The sequence below is a fragment of the Gavialis gangeticus genome, unplaced genomic scaffold (assembly GCF_001723915.1).
Source record: "Gavialis gangeticus isolate Ggan-Ray unplaced genomic scaffold, GavGan_comp1, whole genome shotgun sequence".
Classification (NCBI taxonomy): domain Eukaryota; kingdom Metazoa; phylum Chordata; order Crocodylia; family Gavialidae; genus Gavialis; species Gavialis gangeticus.
This window is the reverse complement of record NW_017728998.1, coordinates 31,664,387-31,687,291: the sequence shown is the minus strand read 5'-3', so window position 1 is coordinate 31,687,291 and position 22,905 is coordinate 31,664,387. Positions and strand designations below refer to the sequence as shown.

General features: G+C 41.5%; 1 protein-coding gene across 1 annotated transcript in view; it reads right to left on the bottom strand.

The window, feature by feature from the left end:
- The window catches only part of PAPD5 (poly(A) RNA polymerase D5, non-canonical), a 73,113-nt gene that overhangs the window by 14,340 nt on the left and 35,868 nt on the right, over positions 1 to 22,905 (bottom strand). The window contains exons 2-5 of the mRNA XM_019505688.1: positions 17,583 to 17,706; positions 7,263 to 7,309; positions 4,161 to 4,281; positions 3,161 to 3,268 (exon numbers count right to left, since the gene is read on the bottom strand). Of these exons, the coding sequence (XP_019361233.1) occupies positions 3,161 to 3,268; positions 4,161 to 4,281; positions 7,263 to 7,309; positions 17,583 to 17,672 (366 nt within the window). The 5' untranslated portion in view covers positions 17,673 to 17,706. The remainder of the gene's footprint in view (positions 1 to 3,160; positions 3,269 to 4,160; positions 4,282 to 7,262; positions 7,310 to 17,582; positions 17,707 to 22,905) is intronic.

Here is a 22,905-nt window from a genome sequence, read left to right as displayed (position 1 = left end):
CATTACTAACACTGAATATTCTAATTCCTGTAAATTTCACCATGCTGAGGCACTTTCATCATTCTAGGCAGCCTTGCTGGGTTAGGTTATTCATTCCTGCATGAAAGGCTTCCCCGTAGTCTGAGTCTCAAAAACACAGTTTGATATTTCTCTAGTGGCTGGTGATGCCATGTCTGCACACCAAAAGGTAAGACCCATAGGTAGAAATCAGAGTCTGGACCCTGTCCCATTCATGTCTCTCATAGAGAGTGAAATGATGTCCTAACTCCTAAAATCTCCTTTTCCTGCTTCAACTTACAGATTGGTCACAGAAACCAAGTAGAAACTATTGGGAGAAGGGCTCATTTTATTTTTCCTGTTTCATCTCTGTCAGGATGCCACCTTCAGAGGAGCTGAACAATGCCAAGCAGACCCAGGGGATTTATTTCATTAAATATAGCTCTGGGTGCCAAACTAGGCAGATAAACTCCATTTCTGGTACCCTTAGTTCTAGTACAGGGGCTGGGCAATTATTTTGGGCAGAGGGCCGCTTACCGAGTTTTCGCAAGCTGTCGAGGGCTGCATGGGTAGCCCCGCCTCGAGGGCCCCCCCGTCACCATCTTGTTCCGCCCCATAACCCCTGACCTTTGCCACCAGAAGCATCCCCTGAAAGTACTCCTTTCAGCAAGGGATTTTGCTCCTTTCAGCAAGGGTTTCGTGTTTGAACCAGAAAAATACCAAATTGTATTCTAAAACGTGAACATCTAGAACATTCATTAATTTGGTTTCAAAAAATATTTTTGTCCTGATTTATATGCGTTTGTGTAGTGTACATAGAGGCAACTGCACAATAGCTTAAAATGAAGTTTTAGTCTTGTATATTGTGGGGGGTGAATACATGGAGTGAGGGAGCATGTGGGTAGGTGTATGTGGATACAGAGTCTGTGGGGGACTGTGTGTGGGGGGACAAAGGCTGGGGTTTGTGTATGGCAATGCGAGCGGTGGTGTATATGGTGGGGTGCGTGTGTGGGACTCACCGTATGAACACACACACACCCCTCCTCCCTGTACCAGCACAGTCCCGTGCTCTGTGGTCCGGTGATGGTGCTGGGAGCCACAGCCAGGTGGTGCTGGAGCAGGGCAGGGGCAGAAAAGCAGGAAGCTGGCTGGGAGTGGGGTGGAGTGGGGTGGGGCAGGGTTGAGTTGCTCAAGCCTGCTGAAGGCTTCCTCTGGGTCCTACTGCCCCTAGCTCCTGTCAGCTTTGACAGGCAGCTGGGGGCAAATGAGTCTTAATTTAGTAAATTTTTTAGGGGCCCCACAGGCCATATTTTGCCCACCCCTGTTCTAGTACCTATGTAGGCTTTGTCGTTGTAACTAGTGGTATGTTGCACGCATGACACTTACATTTCTAGAAGTCAAAGACATACTGTATTTACTTGAAATAAGACTAGGTTTTTTACTCTCCCAATCAGCATGGGAAAAAAGCCCCATCTATTATAATAATAATAGGCTCATCCTGTCTGTCCAGAGTACTCTGATTGGTCATTTCGGGGTTGTCAACCAGGGGTACACATACTCCTGGGGGTAACTTGAGAAGGCCCCAGGGGGTATGCGGAAGCAGTGCAAAGAAGCGGGGGCACTTCTGGTTTCACCACTGTGCATGCGAAGGACCCCCCACCCCCTCCACTCAACAAGCTGCTAAGGGACTCCCTGCTTCTGGGAGTACACAACCAAAAAAGGTTGAAAACCCCTACCCTGTGCAGTTTCTGCCCTCCTCTGTTTTGCTGCCCCTCCTCACTGTCACATGTAGCTTGCTTCCACATTGTGTTTGAGGAGGGAACAGAGCCTGAGCAGGGTCTGACAGTGGAGGAGGGTGAGGGGGAAGGCTGCAGGGGTAAGAACTTATGCAGGGCAGAGGACAAGGGAGCCACTTGACTCCCTGCAGCCACCATTTTCCCTACTGTAGCAGTGGGAAGGGGATGGATTCAGGACAACACTCCAGTAATTAGACTGTACACACCTGGAATATTATAACAACTTTATAAATGTTTCATATATAGAATGGAAAATGTATAGAATAGGGAAAATATAGAATAGGGTCATATTATACTCAGCGTCATCTTGTATTTGACAAAATACAGTAGACAAGATCACACAGCATGTACCGAGGGAAGTCAAACATTTAGAGATCTGCACCTCATTTTGGTATTGTAATATTTATGGATAACTATCAGTACAAAAGGCTCCTGGGCATGGTCCTAGTGCTAAAGAATGCACAGCAGGCGGAAGGTCAGATTTTAAAGGAAGACTGGGGATTAAGTCACAAATACGTTCAGTCACTGCTTTATATCAAGTTAACTGGACTACATAGTTTGATCCGTCTTGTACAGCTACTGACCTCACTTGCTAGCTCACCTACTGACCCATTTGGCTTTGAGTAAACAAAGAGGTCGGAGTTGCCACTAGAGGAGTACACCTCAGCATTCCCTTAGATTTAAAGGCACTGCTGTGCCCTATCAAACGAGCAGATTTTTACTGCCGGTTTTACCAAGGAATTTACTATGTACATCTAAATGTTTCACTAGGAGAAGAGAAAAGAAAGTTCAAAAAGACTGCAAAGTTTTAACAAAAAAAAAAAAAAGGCTATTAAAACCTAACAATTAGATTCTACATATTAACTCATTTCTTGTTTGTCTTGACAATTAAACTATGTTATGCAATACCATGCAAAGATAACCTATGACAGAGTCATTAATAGCAAATTTGTTAACAGCACTTTTTAAGCTACGGGAATTCATCTAAAAGTAGCCATTAAATAATGAATATCCTGCTTACTAATACACAGGTCTGAAATTAATTACAACATTCTGCACCAACCCACAGCCTTATCACAGCCTTGAACTGCCAAGGTACTAGGGAACATATATTCAGTATTAATGCTAATGAATCATCTTGATTATATTTCTAGATGTACACTTTCCATGAATACTTCATTCCAGAATTTTCAGGTAGCAACATACTTTTTGCTTTTTTTGTGCCCCTTTGTTTGGCTATCACACTAACAAAGAATAAAAGAGTAGAGTGTTTGAACACCTGATTTTACATTTTGCTTTGACTCCATTCTTATTATAAAGTGAATTGAAATATAATTCAAAAGGTTCTACTATAAGTATTATCTAACCTTGATAAAATCTTTGATGAGTTGGGCTGCTTTAACCCCATTCTGTACATTAAAGCTGATATCGACCTTTACTTCAGTGAAGGAATCTGTCAGTTTAATAATCGGTACCTGACAAAGGAAAGAGATGAAGTTAAAGTTAATGTACAGGGATCTCAACTGTAATCTATTTTCCAAGATCTACTGAACTTAAATACCACAATATGGTTTACAGATAGCTGCACTAGCAAACAAACTGTCTTCCAGATTTGCAGAGGGAAGACTGAGGGGGAAGGGGGGGACAACAAACAAACAAAGCAAGACAGTAAGATCACAAGAGCACTGAATTAATAAGATCTCACTTCCTTTTTGCCCATACCTTTAAATGATTTATGTTTCACTCAAACACAAAGTATTTTTAATTTAAAATCTACTACATATAATATAGTAATATTTATGAAGGCTACCTAACATGTAATTGCAAAGTCAAAATAGTATCATTTCTAGTGAGGAAAACACCAGAGGGAGACAATGATTAAGAAATAAAGACCTTTGGTTTCAGAAAATATTTTCAAGAGAAAATACAAATCTCAGGAAATCTATCAATGACTGGAAAGAATATATACAGACATGAATGATGCTTCAAAAAGAGGTCAGGAATGAGTTTCACTGAGTGAATTATTTATGTATTAAAAAACCTGAGCACAAGTTTCTCATCCAGGATAGAATTTGTCTATTTAAATATTATCACCTTTCCAACCCCTACAAAAATTAATTCAGAATCATTATAAGTACACTTATAACTAGGGTAGCTGATATAATTACTGCTATAAGCCACAGCCTGGTTGACTCTTCAGTAGTAATAAAATTGTATTATGTATTAATAAGTAAACAAATTTGACTTTGAATGTACGCAAAGTAATGTATGTTGGATAAAAACATTTTCCAAAGGACATTTGCCAAATTAGAAATTCTCTTTAAAAACATTAAACTGGGGGACCCAAAAAACAAACAAACAACTTACAGTTGCTTTGTCTAAAACCTTCACTGAATTTTCATCCGCTACATTGTGCTTTCTGAGAGCTTCTTCCAGGGTCCAAAGAGGTAATGTTTCCCATTTCCCAAACACAACTAAGTCAATATCACTGAAATTGGAAAAAAAAAAAATTGCAAAGATAGTCAATTTAAAATATACATGAATGCCAGTTTTTTGCTTTTTTGTTTTTTAATGTTACATTTCAGTGGCATACATGAGCATTGGTTCCTCTATAAATTCCCTTGAACAAAAGAAAGAAAAACTTCAAAATAATACAAGACATTTCGGATTACAAGGAACAATTGTTATATATTTTAAAATCAGATGGGAAGCAACCATCCGATACTTTGATAATGCTAATTGTGACAAAAAGTAAAGTTTAAAGTATGAAAACAGCTCAGACCTTTAACAGTTAATTTAGGCTAGGAACAGAAGTTGCACATAAACCAGTATAAGTGATTAGAAACAGTTCAAAACTGTAACGCAACAGAAATTCAGTGCACATACACCGCTTTCAACATGGCTGAAGCCAGTTTAATTAAACCTGGATGGATGTAGTACCAGACTTCATTGGTTTAGGTAAAATTGAATTTCTATCCTAAATCCCCTCCAGATTCGAGTTAACTCATAGTCCCCCAGAATCCCAGGATGCTTTGCACCTTCCCCACAAACACTACCTATCGTGCAGTGGGCAAGCCAGCCCTGGCCCAAGCTGTCTGGTCCAGCCCAACAAGGAGGCGTGCTCTACCACCTCCCAGCTTCTGGCCTGGGCCACTGGAGGCATGTGGCTGTATTTCCAGAATCAAAACTGAACGTCTGTTCACTTGCTTATCCGTTAAATCTACACAGTTTAGACTAACCTGTGAAGATTGAATCGATTCAGCTTCAGGCTTTTTGACTGTTTGTACTTAGCCTTAGTGAATAAATCAGAATAATTTCTAAAGCGTGAAACTTTTGCCTCTTAATTGACTTCTACTATGAAATAATTTGTTTTCTCATGTTTCTATTTCAGTCCTACTTTGCATCAAACTGGCTACCCAGCAATGCCACTGGGGCATCCCCAGGATGGGAGTCTTAACCAAGAGATTGCAGACCTAGTCATTGAATATACAGTTACAAAATTTGAAAAAAAAATACATATATATTTAGTAAGTATTTAGTTATTTAACATGTCTTAATTAAGTCTCCAAATTTTGCCTTTGAAGTTGAAGGTAGCAAGCCCTAAACAGAATTATCAATTAAAATATTTTCAGACATAAAATAGGGGAGATCTACAGGAGTCCAGTCTGAGCTGTATATTGGGCTTGCTGGGAGAGATTCTCTGGTGTGTGCCTAGAGAGGAACAGATTAATCTACTGATTGAATAATTGGTAACTGCCCACTATTGCATTGAGTTTCAGGTGTTTGGAAAGAGCAGCAAGGTTCAGCATCAGCAAGGTTAAGACATATAAAGGGAATCACAGGCTCCCAACAATTAAACTGGTGGGGATTCCAATAGCATAAAATTAAAAAGTTGTCTGTATTAATGCAAACTATGGGAGGAGACCATAATATTCCTTGCTTTCTTTTTTCCCTTAAATGAAAGCTTATTCAAACCCTTTGAAGACATCAGGGTACACTTTTATTCTAAACTTCCTTTTAGTTTGTAACTTCAGGTCTGCTTTCCAATGAGGCAGAAAAAAGAAAATATATAAATTCTATGATTTCGTTCATTCACTAAAACTCCATTAGGAAACTTACCATTTGTAAAAAGAGAATATATTCACACTAGACAAATTACGTATGGCTAACAATAAGCAATAGCAACAGGCAAGTTCAGCACCAGTTTTAACTGCATGCCATTTAGCTGACCAGGACAGACCACGTTCAGTACGTTTCAGAAAGGATATTCTCGGACTGAGTTTTAAAAAAGGCTTCCTGAAGTGGTAACCACCACTCTTGTCTCAGTCTACATTTGTGTCTAAACCTGCATTAAACCTGTTGCAATGCTAAACATCAGCAACTTTTTTCTGGGTTTAGACAAGAATAGACAGGACACTTAACATACTGAGAGTACATATGATTTTCAGGACAGCACAAGAGACCCTACCAGATGACCAATCATCCAATTCAGGGCTGTCCAACTGGTGGCCCATTGGCTGCACGGGGCCCATGAGGGATTAATGTGCAGCCCTTGGGCTCTCACCTGGCCACTGTTCCCCTTTTTGCTCTGGCTGCAACAGCGAACAGACACTCCAGGCCTCCTCCTCTTCCTGATTTTGCCCCAGGGGGCAGGGCAACACTATGGGGCACTGAACCAGTTTGGGCTGTGAGGCAGGACAGAAAAAATTGGGGCTGTGCACTGCAGTGGTGGTGGCCCACATGGGCACGTGCTGCAGCTGGGGAGGGAAGTCGTTCTCCCGTGCCCAAGTGGTACAGATGTGAGGGATACCTATGCAGATGCATCATTCAGCAGTGGGTTGGAGGGAGCACCACATGGCAGACCTCTGTGGCCTGAATGGTGGGAAGCTCCCAGGGGTTAGAAGCTGGACAGCCCTGATCTAACTAAACCCTTGACACTAGCATGTGTAACAGGATGTTCAAAGATTCTCTTTTAGAATAACAGAATCAAAAGCAGTCAGCAGCGAGTGCTTAACATGAGAACCTCAGATCTAGGCCACTGAACCTTGCAACTAGAAATTAAAGAAAAAACATGAATCAAAAGGAAGTTTGATGCCTGTGAATGGGTAACAAAGTAGATCAAAAGATCCATAGCTTATCATGTTAACCTAAAATGTTATTTTATAACTATACTAAGCACCTAAATTCTCCTGAACAAAGTAGGGAAGTGCTACAGCAAAAAAAATAAGGCAGGCAGGCAGCCAACGTATATTCAGAATATATTTTAATACAAAATATATGCAATGATTGTGTCTGATAGTGAGATTTAAAAAAAATCAGAACTTCCTTGGGTGGAATATCTGCTCAATACCCGACTATTTTCCTAAATCAGCATGCATATTACTCCAGCATGAGGAGACGGAAGATAAATGGACAGAACATAAGACCCTGAAACCCTACTGCAATAGAGATACAGAAAAAACTACTAACCTTGTTGGTAAATATAAACCAGTTTTAAAACTTCCAAATATCTGCACCTGAAACACAAAAAACATTATTTAATTAAAAAAATTCTGAAGTTGCCTAAAAGGCGTATTGTTTATTAAAGTTTGACTACTGCAACCCTCTATAGGTAGTTGATATTCCTGAACTGCACGTTATGAACAAAAAGGTTTATGATATAGTAATTTAAACATGTAACTAATTGAACAAATATTTGTAGGTCTAGTGGCCGATTGCGGGATTGTATTATTACTACAATCAGCCACTAGACCTACAAATATTTGTGTCAGTAAGTAGATTTCAAATAGCATAATTAAAATAAATACATATATTTCTAATGCAAGTATATGAAACGACTTCAACAGCTTTATTAGCTTTTCCATTGTAAACCCCCAATTTAAATTTTTAAATGGGAAAAAAAAAATCTCTTTATAAAAAGTGATTCATATTTAAGTTCAAATTTAGTTTACACTGTCTAAAGAGAAAAACATTAGAAAACCAGGTGAAAATAGCGAGGAAAAAAATTACTAGTTCAATTACTTTTTGTGCTTTTATGACCCGATGGGCAGGATTCCCCGGAAGGCCAGTCTGAAGGGGAAAGGAGTCTAGGAGAGCTAGTTGTATTCTACTGAAACCTTACTGAGGGTGCAGGGACAAACTATCCCAAATGTGCAGAAAGAATAGCAAATATAGCAGGTGACCAGCTTATCAGAGAACACTCCAGTGAACTTAAACACAAAAGGAAGCTTACAAGAAGTGGAAGCTTGGACACACAACTAGGGAAGAGTATTGCTTGGGCATGCAGGGATGAAATCAGTAAGACCAAAGTGCAGCTGGAGTTGAAGTTGGCAAGGGACATGAAGGGTAACAAGAAGGGTTTCTGTAAGTTAGCAATGAGAGGAAGGTCAGGGAATGTACGAGTCCCTTAGTGAATGGGAGAGAGAGCCTAAGTGATACATGAGGAGAAAAAGGCTGATCCTCAATGCCTTTTTCACCTAAGTCTTCACACACAAGGTCAGCTCCCAGACTATCGCACCAGGCAGCACAGTTTGGGGAAAAAATGAGTAGACCTCAGTGGTGAAAGGACAGTTTAGAGACTATTTCAAAAAGCTGGACGCGTACAAGTCCATGCTAAGGGAGTTGGCTGATATGATTGCCAAGCCACTGGCCGTTATCTTTGAAAAATCATGGCAAATGGGGGAGGTCCTGGATGACTGAAAAGGGCAAATATAGTACCCATCTTGAAGCAAGAGAAGGAGGATCCAGGGGACTACAGACCAGTCAGCCTCACCTCGGTCCCAAGAAAAAATCACGGAGGTCCTCAAGGAATCCATTTTAAGCACTTAGAGGAAAAGAAGGTGATCAGGAACAGTCAGCATAGATTCACGAAGAACAAGTCATACCTAACTAACCCGATTCCCTTTTATGAGGAGATAACTGGCTCTGTGGATGCAGGAAAAGCAATGGACGTGACATGCCTTAACTTTAGCAAGGCTGCTGATACAGTCTCCCACAGCATTCCTGCGGGCAAGCTAAGGAAGTACGGGCTGGATGAATGGAGTGCAACATGCACAGAAAGATGGCTGGATCATCAGGCTCAACAAGTAGTGATCAATGGCTCAACGTCTAGTTGGCAGCCAGTATCAAGTGGAGTGTCCCAAGGTTTGGCCCTGGGACCAGATTTGTTCAATATCTTCATTAATCATCTGGAAGGTGGGATGAAGTGCACCCTCAGCAAGTTTGCGGATGACATCAAGCTGGGGGGAGTAGCAGATACGCTGAAGGATAGGACTAGGATTCAGTGACCTAGACAAATTGGAGGACTGGGTCAAAAGAAATCTTATGAGGTGCAGTAAGGTCCTGCACTTGGGATGGAACAATCCCATGCACCAGTACAGGCTTGGAACCAACTGGCTAAGCAGCAGCTCTGCAGAAAAGCACCTGGGGGTTACAGGGGACAATAAGCTGGGTATGAATCAACAATGTGCCCTTGTTACCAAGAAGGCTAACGGCACACTGGGCTGCATTAGTAGAAGCGTTGCCAGTGGACTGAGGAAAGTAATTATTCCCCTCTATTCTGCACTGCTGAGGCCATATCTGGAGTAGTGTCCAGCTTTGGGCACACCACTACAGAAAGGATGTGGACAAGTTAGAGTCCAGCAGAGGGCAACAAAAATGGCTAGGGGGCTGGAGCACATGACTTCTGAGGAGAGGCTGGGAGAACTGGGTTTATTTACTCTGTGGAAAAGAAGACGATGGGGGAATATGACAGCAGCCTTTAACTACCTGAAGGGGGGTTACAAAGAGGATGGAGCTGGACTATTCTCAGTGGTGGCAGATGACAGAACAAACAGCAATGGTCTCAAGTTGCAGCAAGGGAAGTTTAGGTTGGATATTAGGAAAACCTTTATCACTAGGAGGGTGGCGAAGCACTGGAACGTGTACCTAGACAGGTGGTGGAATCTCCGTCCTTGGAGGTTTTTAAGGCCTACCTCAACAAAGCCCTGCCTGAAATGGTCTAGTTGGGGATGGTCCTGTTGTGAGCAGGGGGTTGAGACTAGGTGACCTCCTGAGGTCCCTTCCAACCCTAATTTTCTACGATTCTATTATGCAAAACTGGCGTGTGTTTTTAAAATGTGATTTTACAGATTGCAACTCTGGAATTTTTGAAAGACAGGATTTTGAAAAGATCCAATCTTTTCCAAAGTGCATGGAAAATGGTATACACAGGTCTCTTTTCTCAGCTAAACACAAACTCCAATAATTTCTTAAGGATCCATAAATACACTATGTTTGTTTGTCTCCTTGATGTAGCTGCGTTTAATCATTACTTACAATAAAAGTTCATAGTGAACTTGTACTGAATATGGTTTGACCAAAACTATGTTCTGGCTGCATACGCATGTTCAGATTATCTGGAAGATCTCTCCCAGGGTTGATTTTCTGGTAGAAAAACTTACTTGGAGACCCCTGAACACACATTTAAATGCTGAGACCCTGAGGAGCAAACAGCTTAACAGTGCTGATATTGCGCAGCCAGGGGGACTCTGTACACGCATCTCAGCATGGCAGCAGCGCACAAGGCAGCCCTGACCGGCTGATACAGAATGCCCAGGGGTCAGCCCATGTCTCCCTGTTACTTAATGAGGAAATCATGAAGGGGTATGTTCTCTTCCAGTAGAGTCCAGTGAATGACAGAATGTCTCCCGGGAGGTTGGAGAAGAGCAAAAGCACGCTGGGATGCTTGAAGACTGCTACAGCATCTCCCAGAAGAGAATGTGTAGACAGTCCCTCTCCCAGGAGAAACTCTCCTAGAAGTGACTTAATTCAAGTTATTTTTCTCCTGGAGTAGCCATTTCTGCTCTGGGAGTAAGAGCCTGAAACATCTGCATACTTGTGGTTTCTCCTGGTAGACCAGCAACTCTCACAAGAGAAACTGAATGTCTGTATATGGCCCCAGTTAACTCAGAAGGGCACAAGGGCCAGTCAGCATTTGGCTCCCACTCTCTATGGTATGTTACTGGTACAACAAGCAAGTCTCCTACTTTGTCTAATCTTCAGCAAGACCTACAGAAGCACACAGACTGCTGTAATGCACATCTTGTGTACTGATGTTTTTCCCTCAGCTATTTCAAATGGCTGTTTGTATTTTAATATTCCGCCCAAGGTATTATTTTTATGGTTACATAAAACAAAAATTTTGCAAGTGACTTGATATTTTAAATATATCATTTGGAAAAACAAAGTATTTTTCAGAGTTTAAGTTACTATGCCTTTCCTTTTTTTTTTTCTTACCCTAAAAAGCCATTTTTACATACTCTTCTGTAAGAATTCGTAAATTGTTATGTTCAGAGACGGGGGTGGGGGGGGAGGAGGAGGAGAGCGAGCATACGCGCAACTATGTATGAGCAATGGCTCCTTTCAAGCCAGCTGAAACTAATATCCAGATTTTTAATGAACTCGACAGCTTTATAACCCATGTACTAAAGAATCAACAAAATCTCTACCTGACTCCACTAGGGTCCAGACAAGCCATTACTTCTGCCAACAACACAGAGTGAAAAGTTCTTACACAGTAAAACAAATGGCCCAAAAGGCAAATGAATACCCAAATCTACCCTCACACAGCAGCAAAAAAACATTAGTGAGTGAAAAATATTATGCAGCATACAAATAAGAGACAAGTTGGTCAGAAATAGTGAATGAAACTTAGCAATGGAATGCATGTGACCTTTGTAGAAAAAGCGAGTAACACATATTTATATCTCAACACCACAACAATGAGTAATATGAGAAACATTTATGAGAAACATTTAAAAAAAAATACTAAAGGAAACCAATGCTTGATTTAACAATCAAACAAAAGTTGAAGTGCTTTAGTTCTCCTGCCATTTATATCTTTAAGCCATCCCAAATATGGAATATGACATGATTTATTTCACAAGAACAGCAGAGACAGTAAAATTTGTGCTGTAAGTAGTACTACTGGTAGCATACATTATTTTTTACCTTATATAGGGGCAAATGTTGGTTTTTGTTTGCAAACTGCTGATATAGTATGTAATGCCACAGTGGACTTCTTTTCCTCAGTGCACATATTTTTAGTATTCTGCCTTGAATTCTTAGACATGGACGCAATAAAATACAGTACTAATGCTTCTGAGGAAACCTTTACCAGAGTATTTCTGGACACAACCCATGCACCAGACAGATCCTGACAAACTTCGAGTTAATGCAGAGCTTGAAGAAAAAAAAAAAAATCCTCTTCAACTTGCCAGTGGCCCAAGAGGAAAATTTCCAAAGCTGGTTTATAATCCTTCTCTCCCAACATAAACTCTAAAAAAAAACCTCACTGTTTGTTTTGTACAGAGTTAAGTTTTCCACTTCCTGTGCTGCATCCAACTATGGTATTATCATAATTGCAATGCACAAGGTATGCAATATCGACTACTCTAAGGCCTATAAGGAGGACTATGCTAATATTTGGGCATGATTAAAGATAATGTGACACACTTACCCTCAATTTCACTACAGGAGAGCTCTTGTAAATTCAGATACTAGCAAGATTTAATGTTCATTTTGTCAAATTCTTTGATTTTAAGGGTCTTCATTTAAACCACTAGTGTTGTTCTGCTTCAATGTAATTAAAGCCTTTCTTATGGCGGAACTCTGCTGATGCCAAGAACAGTTCTCACTTGCTAGGAATGTTTCCTTCTAAGCACATTCCCCTCGAGTAAGAGAGCAAATGACACAATTGCTAACTTCTATAAATAAAGTTACAGTTTAAGATTGGTTTATCTTTCCTTGGTACACATACTTGATTGTAATGCACATTTAGTGTGGTTACACCTGACTTCTGGTGTTTCACTGTCAAATCATATATAACATTTAAATCTCAGTGCAACTCTAATTTGAAATTAAAAGCTAAAATTATATGAATCAAATTGTGATTAATTAAAATACTGAAGCTTCCTCTCAACAAACACGAAGAATTAATATCCAATTGGTAGATGAAGTGATATTGATTTCTAAATTGCATTTTATGTAATGAATTTACTGTAATCTTTTTAAGTTTTAATCTGTTTACACTCCACATCTTAATTTGGAAATATATGCAAAGTTTTTAAAATGTGACAGCAATAATTTGCAAGCCACGAGCTGCAACACTACACTATCATCTACAGCAGGTTGGCAACCTTTTGCCAGCACAGGCCGCAGCTTGCAACCTTGCAATCTGTGGCCCACAAATCTCTGCCCTTCCACTCCTCCCAAGTGGCCAGCTGCCAGAAACCCAATCCCTCTGGAACAAGGATAAACTCAGACACCACGAAGCAGCGTCTCTGCAGTCTCTTTAGACTAGCCAACTATAGCTACCACTAACAAGATAGAAGAATAAGTATGAAAAGTGAAAGCCCTACATGTGAAGATCCGTTTACTTAATCTGTCTCCTTTGATATTGCTTGATACAAAAGTGAACTATCCCAATTGTGTTGGTTTGGAAGGCAAAATTATTGGTGGCATAATTTTATTCTTTGAAAGCCTCAAGAATATTGACAACAGTGAAAATGCTTGTCATGCTATTACAAGACAGAGACTATCATGATATCAACTAATTTCTGGAATAAAACCGCATACTGTACTATACATACAGGTATAATCCTCCAAGCCCAACTGAAGAGGTCTGAGTCCCCCCTCTTTAGATCATTTTCTTGATATTCCCCTGGCATCACAGCCTCTTCCCTCAGAGTATTAGACAGATTGTGGCATTGTTTCTTTTCACTGGGAACTTTAAATGGATTTCAATTTCAGGTGTTATGAGAGAAAATGTCTCGGACCTCTAGCAGGAAATAGCTACTTGCTATAGCAAGCACACTGCTCTTCTAGTAATGACTGGAAAAAAGCAAATAGGGCTGTTCACTAACAGTGATATAAGTCATCTCAGTAGATTAGCCATGCCAGGCTCATTTTTTAATATCTGAACAGGGCTAGAATCTTGTTCTTCTATAAGTGTATCTGTGATTCTCAACCAGGGTGCTATAGTACCCTGGGGTGCCTTAAAATCCTTTCAAGGGTGTCTCAGGGTACCACAGTGTCAGCACTGTTAGGTTTGCAAACATGATTCACAAGATAAACTCAGAGATTTCACACACAAATCCATAGTTGTGATCTTTCTGAATTCTTTGCAACATAAAATTATTTTTCTGTAGTCAAGAAAAGATAGAAAACTAAAAGCTGACATTTTACAAGTCTAAAAAGGTTGAGAATGGTATAGCAACATGCACATTTCTCCTCTTAATCATGGAAGAGTATGGCAACTTGCTGGATCTGCTATATTTAGATGCCAAATCTAACTGTAGACTGGATCTGACCCGAGCAATATGACAGACATTAGTACAATATAGGGGAAAAATCATTAGGTAAACCTATAAGAAAGTTCTAAAGGAAGGGACTGCACAGAGAGGCATAACATTCCTTTACTCTTTTTTCCTAGCACATTAGTAGTGGGGGTATTACCATCTTCTAGATCTGACAAGTTGTCGTTACAAATAAACACAGCAGATGGTTGCACACTCAAAACTAGAAGCTGGATATGATATACCTACAAAAGGAGCACCACATTGTATTGTTCACAACATGTGACCTCCAGGGGAACATGTTCCTTTGGAAATGGTTCTGTCAGGGGGCATCTCCAACAGGATCTCAATCTGGGGTTCTTTCTCCAGTATCACAGATTTCTTTGCATCTGGAACTGGGAAAGGCACCTTGAGATAACGTTTCTGCTACTTCTCAGCCCTATCCGAGTGTTGGGGTCAATAATGGCCTGCATATATGCATTAGGATACATGAGTAATCATGGTTCTGGAAGACATGTCTACCTTTTTTTTTCCAGCAGAAAAAAAGCTTCAAGTCCCTTTTATACTATGTCCATTCCATTGAGAATAGAAACTCCAGCCACCTGATCTCCCAGAATCTGGAGGACAATGAGAATTGGCTTTGCATAGGTATTGTCCCTAAGCAGAGGAGCCATTCATTGTTTATGTATCTGCATGAGTTAAATATACGCAGTCCTCTGGATTCTGGTTAAACTTCAAAGCCTTAAGGTCAGATGGCAGGAGGTGAAGTGTAACAAGATAAGTTGGACAAGGAAGTAGAGCAGAAAGGGGTTTGAGAGAAAGAAAGAAACAGCAGGAAAAGAAACAAGATTAAAAGAAACATAGGAAGGTACAAGTTAGAGGAAACATACTGAAGACAGTGTTCAACAATACATCATTTAATTAAATTTCACAAGCATTTGTCAAAAATATTATTCAGCTGAAAAATCTGTAGTATTCAGGTAGTTTTATGATTGGATAAATGCTAATTTACAAATAAGTTGGATAAAGACCATGGAAATGTATATATATGCCAACCATTTTCCCCCACTATTTTACTAGCCCTGCTAGCTATTCACAAAAAAAACAGATTCTTTTCAACTGAAAAAAATCTGATAAATCAAATCTGATATGAAATTGTTTAAAACATGATCTGTAGATGTTGCATCACAGATATTCTTCCGCTCTAGCTAGTAGGCTTATTTCATGGACCCGTAGATCTAAGGTACTAGAGTTGCAAAAACTTCTGTGACAGGACACTTTCTGTTTAATAATATTCGATATCTTACATATTACAATTTAACAGAGGTATCTGTTAATTTTGGGTTCTTTCTTGTTTGCCTATACCAGTATCTCTTATATCAGGGCTATCCAACTGGAAATGCACAAAGGGGCAATATGTGCCTAGTGTTCCACATTCTCAGTCTTTACCAATTTTCACTGATATATCCCGATTTTTTTTTTTCCAAGTCATTCAGTTTTTACTGATTTACACCTGTTTTTCAGTTCAAATCCCCGTTTAACTGGCACGAGTGGGGAATGGCCCATTCCCCACTTGTGTCAGTGAACGGGGATTTGAACTGAAAAACAGGTGGTGCTGGTAAGCTAAAAGCGTCGCTGTGCCAGTTACCCGAGGCACAGGTTTCCAGCTGGCTGGAGAGGAGTGGTGGCGGCAGCTGCTTGCAGAGTGGGGAGCACGGGGCAGTGGCGTGGCAGTAGATGAGCAGGGGCCAGGGAAGGGTGGCTAGAGCTGCTGCCTGGAGAAGCAGGGCTCCTGGCTCTGACCCCAGGTGAGGCAGGACAGACCATGGGAATCCCTCCCAGGGCAAGCAGATCCAAGCTGCACCCTGGCGGCTCTGGTTATGGCCCTGCCCCAGGCACTGGGAGCTGCGAGCCCCACCTGGGGAGGGGGGCAGCAGGGAGAGCCTGGCCCCACTCCCTGCATCAGGCACTGCACCCAGCCACTCCACATGGGCCCACAGGGCTGGAGCTGCTCCTAGCTCTGACCCCAGACAGGGCGGGAGGTGCCGGTGTTGGGGCCAGGTCTCATTCCCCCCCTTCAACAACCAGCCACGCGCCACTACCCACTTCCCCCAAATGCCAGGGCAGCCCGGCAGCAAGCTGCTGCAGCAGGGGGGAGAGGCACAAACGCAGCCATGGAAGAAAGGCAGGGCACGGTGCCATGTGCTTCCTACCACCAATTTGGGGGCACATGCCCCCCAGCCTGTAGCCCTGCCAGCAAGAGCCGCACTCTCCCACCCCTGATGGGCTGAGCCATGCACTTCCCCCTGCCCCTTCCCTAGTCTAAGGAGCCTTACTCCCTCACTGCTGATTTAAACTAATTTGTTTTTCTTCCTTTTATCCTGATTCATCCTGGTTTTTATGTTTCAAAAGACAAAGCCCAAAAGATTCATGGATTTTTTTATTTTTAAATAAAAACTGAGAATGCAGAACACTGTATGTGCCCCACAGGCTCCTAACCAGCCATGACTCCTCTAATTGTTCTGGCTGCATAGCAGCTGGAATCTTTAGACCAGGAGTTTTCAACCTTTTTGAATCAGTGTAACCCCAGCGGCCAGACATGAGGCAGTGTAACCCCCAGTGGCCAGATGTGAAGAGGGGGGTGGCATGCAGCTGGACAACCCTTGCTCTAGGCTCCACTGCAGCTTCCTGCCTCTACCCCAAGGGGTGGGGCAGTGCAGCAGCACAGGGAGCTGAGGGTGAGTCTGGGCCATGCTGGGAAGTGGGGGGAAGAGAGGACGAAATCAGGGCTGAGTACCAGGGTATAATGCAGGCACATTTTGTGGCAGGAGGGGATTGCACTTGCACAGAGCAGCAGTGGGGGGAGAGGTGCCCAGTGCAGCAGCAGCAGCGAAGAGTTGCCTGCATGGCCGAGCAGTGCAGTGCTCAAAAGAGTGTTCACATAGGATGCCTGGTGTGGCCTGTGCTGCAACCAGTCCCACTAGTGTGGCCCCCAGGGGCTTAAAAGTTTGACCCTGTCTTATATCATTATGGCTATCAAGCTACCCCCTCCAAAAACCAACCTACCTCTGCATTTATGCCTAACCTCATGCTCCTAAGTAACACATTGCAGGTATAAAGACAACAAAATACATGAAAACTTAATCACATTTCATGCCCTTTCTTTTTCTGTAGTATAGCTCATTTAGATCCTTAGGACAGGGCCTTTGTTACTGTATCGTTTTAAAATGCCATGTTCAAGTGCATTGCTTCCAGGGAAAAACACTCATTGTATATTATATTTGGCTAGAAAACGTTATCACCATCATCATTATTAATATCAATAGCAGTAATAATAATTAATATCATTATTCTCATTAGAAAAGGTGATCTTTTAATTAAGAAAATTGTTTACATAAATGAACAAAAAATCATAAAGAGAAAAAGCTTTAAAATCATGCCGAGTCCTACTCACATCTGCATTGGGCCAGAGTTCCTTAATAACATTTTCTATCCTATTCACCACTTCCATTCGCATCCTCTCTTCTTCAGCTCTAGGAGACATATATTTGTAGAAGTCAATGATTTCCTCGTGAAGACTGGAGATAGAGAGAGGGGAAGGGGGGGGAGAAAAATCCAACAAAAATTACCACCACCACCACCAAAAAAATCTATGTAATATAAACAGGCTTTTATTATTTCAAAACAATAGTTGAAAAATATTTCTTGAACACCAAATACTGCCTTTAAATCAGAAGCAACTTTGTTTTAGCAGATTAATGGAACAAAATTTCATCCATTCACCTACAAGACAGATGCTAAACTTGAAGGTTTACTAAAAATATGCAAAAGGAAACCAAAATTAAAGTTGCTTTTGTTTACCTTAAAAGTGAAGACGAATACCACCACTAAACATTAGTAAGTTTAAAATCTTCAATTAAGACTCAATATACTTAAGGTAGGATGTATTATGCAGGCATTTAAACAAGGCTTTTAAGCCATCTTTTTCTAACTGACCCCGAGCACAAACAGGCATCTGCAGAAACAATTTGCTATTCCACTTAAGTTCAGTTGAGTGATTTAAAAGGATGTGAAATAGCAACTGAACTGTCATTGCAGCTACACACACCTGTTTGTTTCTGCTAAACAGCACACATTCAGACCCAACAACATATTGTGTACCATTAGCACTATAGTGAGTAATCCATAACTGGGAACATGGAAGAATATGAGCTTGATAAATGACCTAGATGTGGGACAGACTGCATTTGAGTAGGTAGTAGCAATAAGGGTTTGAGTAGGGATTTTGTGAATTACATCTACATCTACATGTTCACATTATGTTTGATTAACCAGGAAAACAAGGCAAAAAACAAAATAAATAAAACAATGCTCTCCCCCAAAAAACGTTCTCCCAGCTTTCTCTCCTTCTACACTTGCAAATTAAACACAGTCCTTGAATTCCTGAAAGATGAGCAGTTCTATGCCAGGACTAATTTTATTTCACTAGTTTGTTACAGCCCTAATAAGCTAGCAGGTAGTTACTTCAAACATGTTTTAAAGAAGGTAAGAGCCATACAAAATGAATCCATCTTGCCCTAGAGTTCTGATGGACTACTAAGGGGAGTGATTTGCAAGGTTAAAGCCTTTCAATGAGAAATGAAAAGTCTTCATAATATCTGCACAAGAGATTAGGGGAACAAACAGTCTCTATCTTTTATTCAGTTATCTATCTTTATATAATTAGGTATCTACCTAAATTGTGGAGAGGCAAAGGGTTTTTTTGCAACCTGCTCACAGTTCGCAACGCCTATTTTGTGTAATCTGCAACACAACAGAACTTCAATGCACAAACTGGTTTTGAAAGCATTTTATAAGATAACCCTGGATGGATGTAGTATTACACTTCACTGATTTAGGTTAAAATCGGTTTATTGAACTCTGTCCCAGGTTTCCTCCAGATTCAAGTTAAGTCACAGTACCCCAGCATCCCAGGTTGCTTTGCACCTCCCCTGCAACCTCCCCCACCTTGCAGGGTAGGTAGGCCAGCCTTGGCCAAAGCTGTCTGCTCCAGCCAAGCCACCAGGTGTACTCTAAAATCCCCCAGACTCTGCCCTGGGCCACTGCAGGCATGTGGCTGCATTTCTAGAATCAAAAGTAAATGTCTGTTCTTTTGCTTAATCTGTTCAATCTATGCAACTTAAACTAAACTGCAAAGATTGAACTGATTCAGCCTCAGGTTTTTTGACTGTTTGCACTTATTCCTTGACTGCTGGCTGCCTTTCATGCAGCCCTGCCCCTCAGCGCTGACTGGCGGAGGGACTAGGGGACAGCCGCTATCTTGATTAATGGCTGCCCTTCATGCTGCCCTGCCCCTTGGTCCCAACTGGCAGAAAAGCCCCAGAGGAGGGGAAGGAAGGACAAGGGGGCAGCTGCTATCTTGTCTACTACCCTATATGCCACTCTGCCAGTTGGCATCTTCCCCTCCCAGCAGTGAGGACCACTGGCTTCCAACGAGGAGTTCTGATGAACTAATCACACGCCACTTGGGGGTATTTGATTTCTTAACGATGTTATTTCTCAAAGGTCTCAACTCTACAACTAGTAGTTTCTCCTAGCCATCTCACTGCACTTCAGTCAGTTTGTAATTAATTTTAAGGAACCTTTTGTAGTGTTATAATTCTGTAGCAGCAAAGAGGTTTGGGAGAGAAGCATGTGCAAGTAGAAGACAAATCTGAACACTTCATAATCAACAACAGAACTTACTGATCTCACCAGTCAAAGATCACTAAAGTACCAAAACTAATGATCAAGTTTGTAAAGGTTAGGATGATAACTATATATATTACTGCTGTCCATGGGGACAGAAAAGAAGAGGAAGTGATAAGAAAGAAGAATAGGAAACTGCTTAACAACCTAGAATTCCACCCCCCCTTTTTTTAAATAGAAAAAACACAAAAAATGAAATCCCAAGTTACAAAAGGGATTGTTTCCAGGGCTTCAGGGCATGCCAAAAGTTACAGGAGTATGCAAAAAGAGATGTCAGTAACACAGTTCCTTGATTCCCATTCATATGGTTATTATATTAGTCTGCCTCACTTTCTTTGGGGAGCCCTACAGAATGGACCCAGCAGCCCGACCCTGCCCACTGCCACGTGCAGGTTATGGGGAAAGGCACTATGAAGCTGGGCTGGCTCTGCCCCTCTACCTGCCGTCCCAGCCAAGCCCCATAACAGCTTCACCACGCAGGACTTCCCCCCCACCACACCCCAGCATGGGGATCGGGTGGAGGACCCAGCAACTGTATGCAAGGCATGCACGATGGCAGCCATGTACAGTCCTGGGGCTCACCAGCATGTGTACTTTCAGGGGGTCCTTCTGCCACAGGGGCCATGAGTGCCCCAAGGGCCTTCTGCCACCAGTAGCGGAAAGGGCTGTGCACAAGGGAGGCATGTGCAAGATGAGCATGTTTGTGGGGGCCCCACATGCACACCCACCCCACATTCACACTGCCCCACACACCCATAGCCCCCCCAAAAACCCAATACCCACCTACCCACACCATCCCCCACTCCCCACATGTGCATGCACGCGCACACACCCACACCCTATATCCACCCAAAATCCCCTCACACCCTTCTATGCTCCCGCCACAAATATACAAGAGTAAGACTTCATTTTGAGTTATTATGCAATCACCTCTATGTACACTACACACACAAATGAAGACAAAATATTTTTTGAAATAAAATTAAAATATATTATGGTTGATATTTGCTTTTCAGTATACATTTTTTTCCCTAGTTCCAAGACGGTAACCTCCTCCCCACCCAGGAGTACTTCCAGGGGCAATGGGAGGGACTTCCAGTGGCAAAAGTCAAGGGCTAGGGGTGGGACTTCCAGTCCCAAGATGGTGACCAGGGGATGGGGTACCTGTCAAGGGGCAGGGCTACCTTTGCAGCCCTCAACAGCTCACCAAAACTCATTAAGTGGCCCTCCAGTTGAAATAATTACCCACCCTGATACACAGCCTTGATTGCACTGAAGAAACTCTGCAAGTCATAAATTTTCAATAAATTGTTGAACTGGACTGGTCATCTCCTATACCTCTCCATGGACACAATATAATTGTTAATTCAACTAGTGACAGCTGCATAAGACTATTAGATATAACATGAAGAGTGTTCATTAGATCCATGTACAACTTGATAGGTCACTTGACTTGGATGTGTGGTTCTTATACCATTTTTTTGCTGGAACATGGTAGAACAGTAACAGTTCAAAAGGCAGAGTGGCAAAATTCTAATATTTCGTACCCATCACTAACTTCTCCTACCAGGAAAGTACCAAAATGTATCATTATAAAGCCAAGAAAATGGTACTAGTAGAGACAGATTCAAGTTTTATCTCGATATGAAGTGATTTAGCAGTATGAATCTAATTAAGTTAAATAACTAAAATAAGATTGAAAATTTAAGCTCAAGGTTATACATGTAGTATTCAATGGCTTAGTTGATCAAGAATTAGTATAAAAATTGCCACTACACACAGTTTGCTTGGATTAATAGAACTTGTTTGCAAAATGTCTTATGAGATATTCTAAATCTTTAGATTAAACATGAAAAGGATTCACAAATTAGTTCTGACCCTATGACAGTATTTTCCTTCTATTTAATGCCACTGCATTCATTAATTTTCTCTGGACAAAAATCTCATAATGAGCAGGCTTTAAGGAAACTGTTACACACCTATAATAAACATTCTGTTCATAGTCAGGCAAGGTTTATTGTTATTTGAATTTATATTTATTTATGCAGGAAAGGAATGATTATTCTACCTGATCAAGATACAATTTTAATATAATGAAACTCACTCGGTGTATCTACACGCACGTTAATGTGCCTTTTCTAATGCTCATTAAATTTAGTAGCTCAAATGTGAGGTATCAATTAATACACATTAGACTGTGCTATTGCACAGTAGCGCATTTGCACACCTTTTTAGTGACGCTTAATGCAAAGTAGACTAATTTACTGTGCAGTAGCATAATGGCACTTTTTTTCCATGATGCTTTAATGCACAGTAAAATAGTTTACTCAACTGAGCATTAAAGCTTGCATGTAGAGTGCCCACTATGCTGCAAATACAGCAATACAATCAACAAAAGAAGAACAGCCTGGGGAGGTGTGGGCAGTAACATGCATTTTTAACAGCCCAGAGGTTGCAAGTTTGAGGCCATAGCAGAAGTACTCATGGTGTGGCCAGTCAGATTCCAATAAATCTGAATTTTGATAAATATTTTGTCACAAGGACATGAGAAAGGAAAGGAAAGGAAAGGAAGGGAAAGGAAAGGAGTAGAACTAAGGGATGCGTTCTTTTGTAAAATGTAAAGAAAATATCTGTAACAAGTGGACGTCTCAGGGCCGATCTCAATCTAGGCCCGCCCACTTGTTTCCAGGCAAACCATCTGCTCGTCTCTCCTGCCATGCCTTGATGATCCAGATTATTAATCTGGATCAGATGTTAATCATAGTTTCATAGTTTCTAGTGTCGGAAGGGACCTGAGCAGATCAACTAGTCCGACCCCCTGCCATGGCAGGAAGAGCAGTGGGGTCAAATGACCCCAGTAAGGTGGTCATCCAACCTCCTCTTAAAAACCCCCAGGGTGGGAGCCTGCACCACCTCACTTGGAAGCTGGTTCCAGACCCTAGCCGCCCTGACCGTGAAGTAGCGCCTCCTGATGTCCAACTTAAACCTTCCCTCCGCCAGCTTGTGACCATTGTTCCTGGTCACTCCTT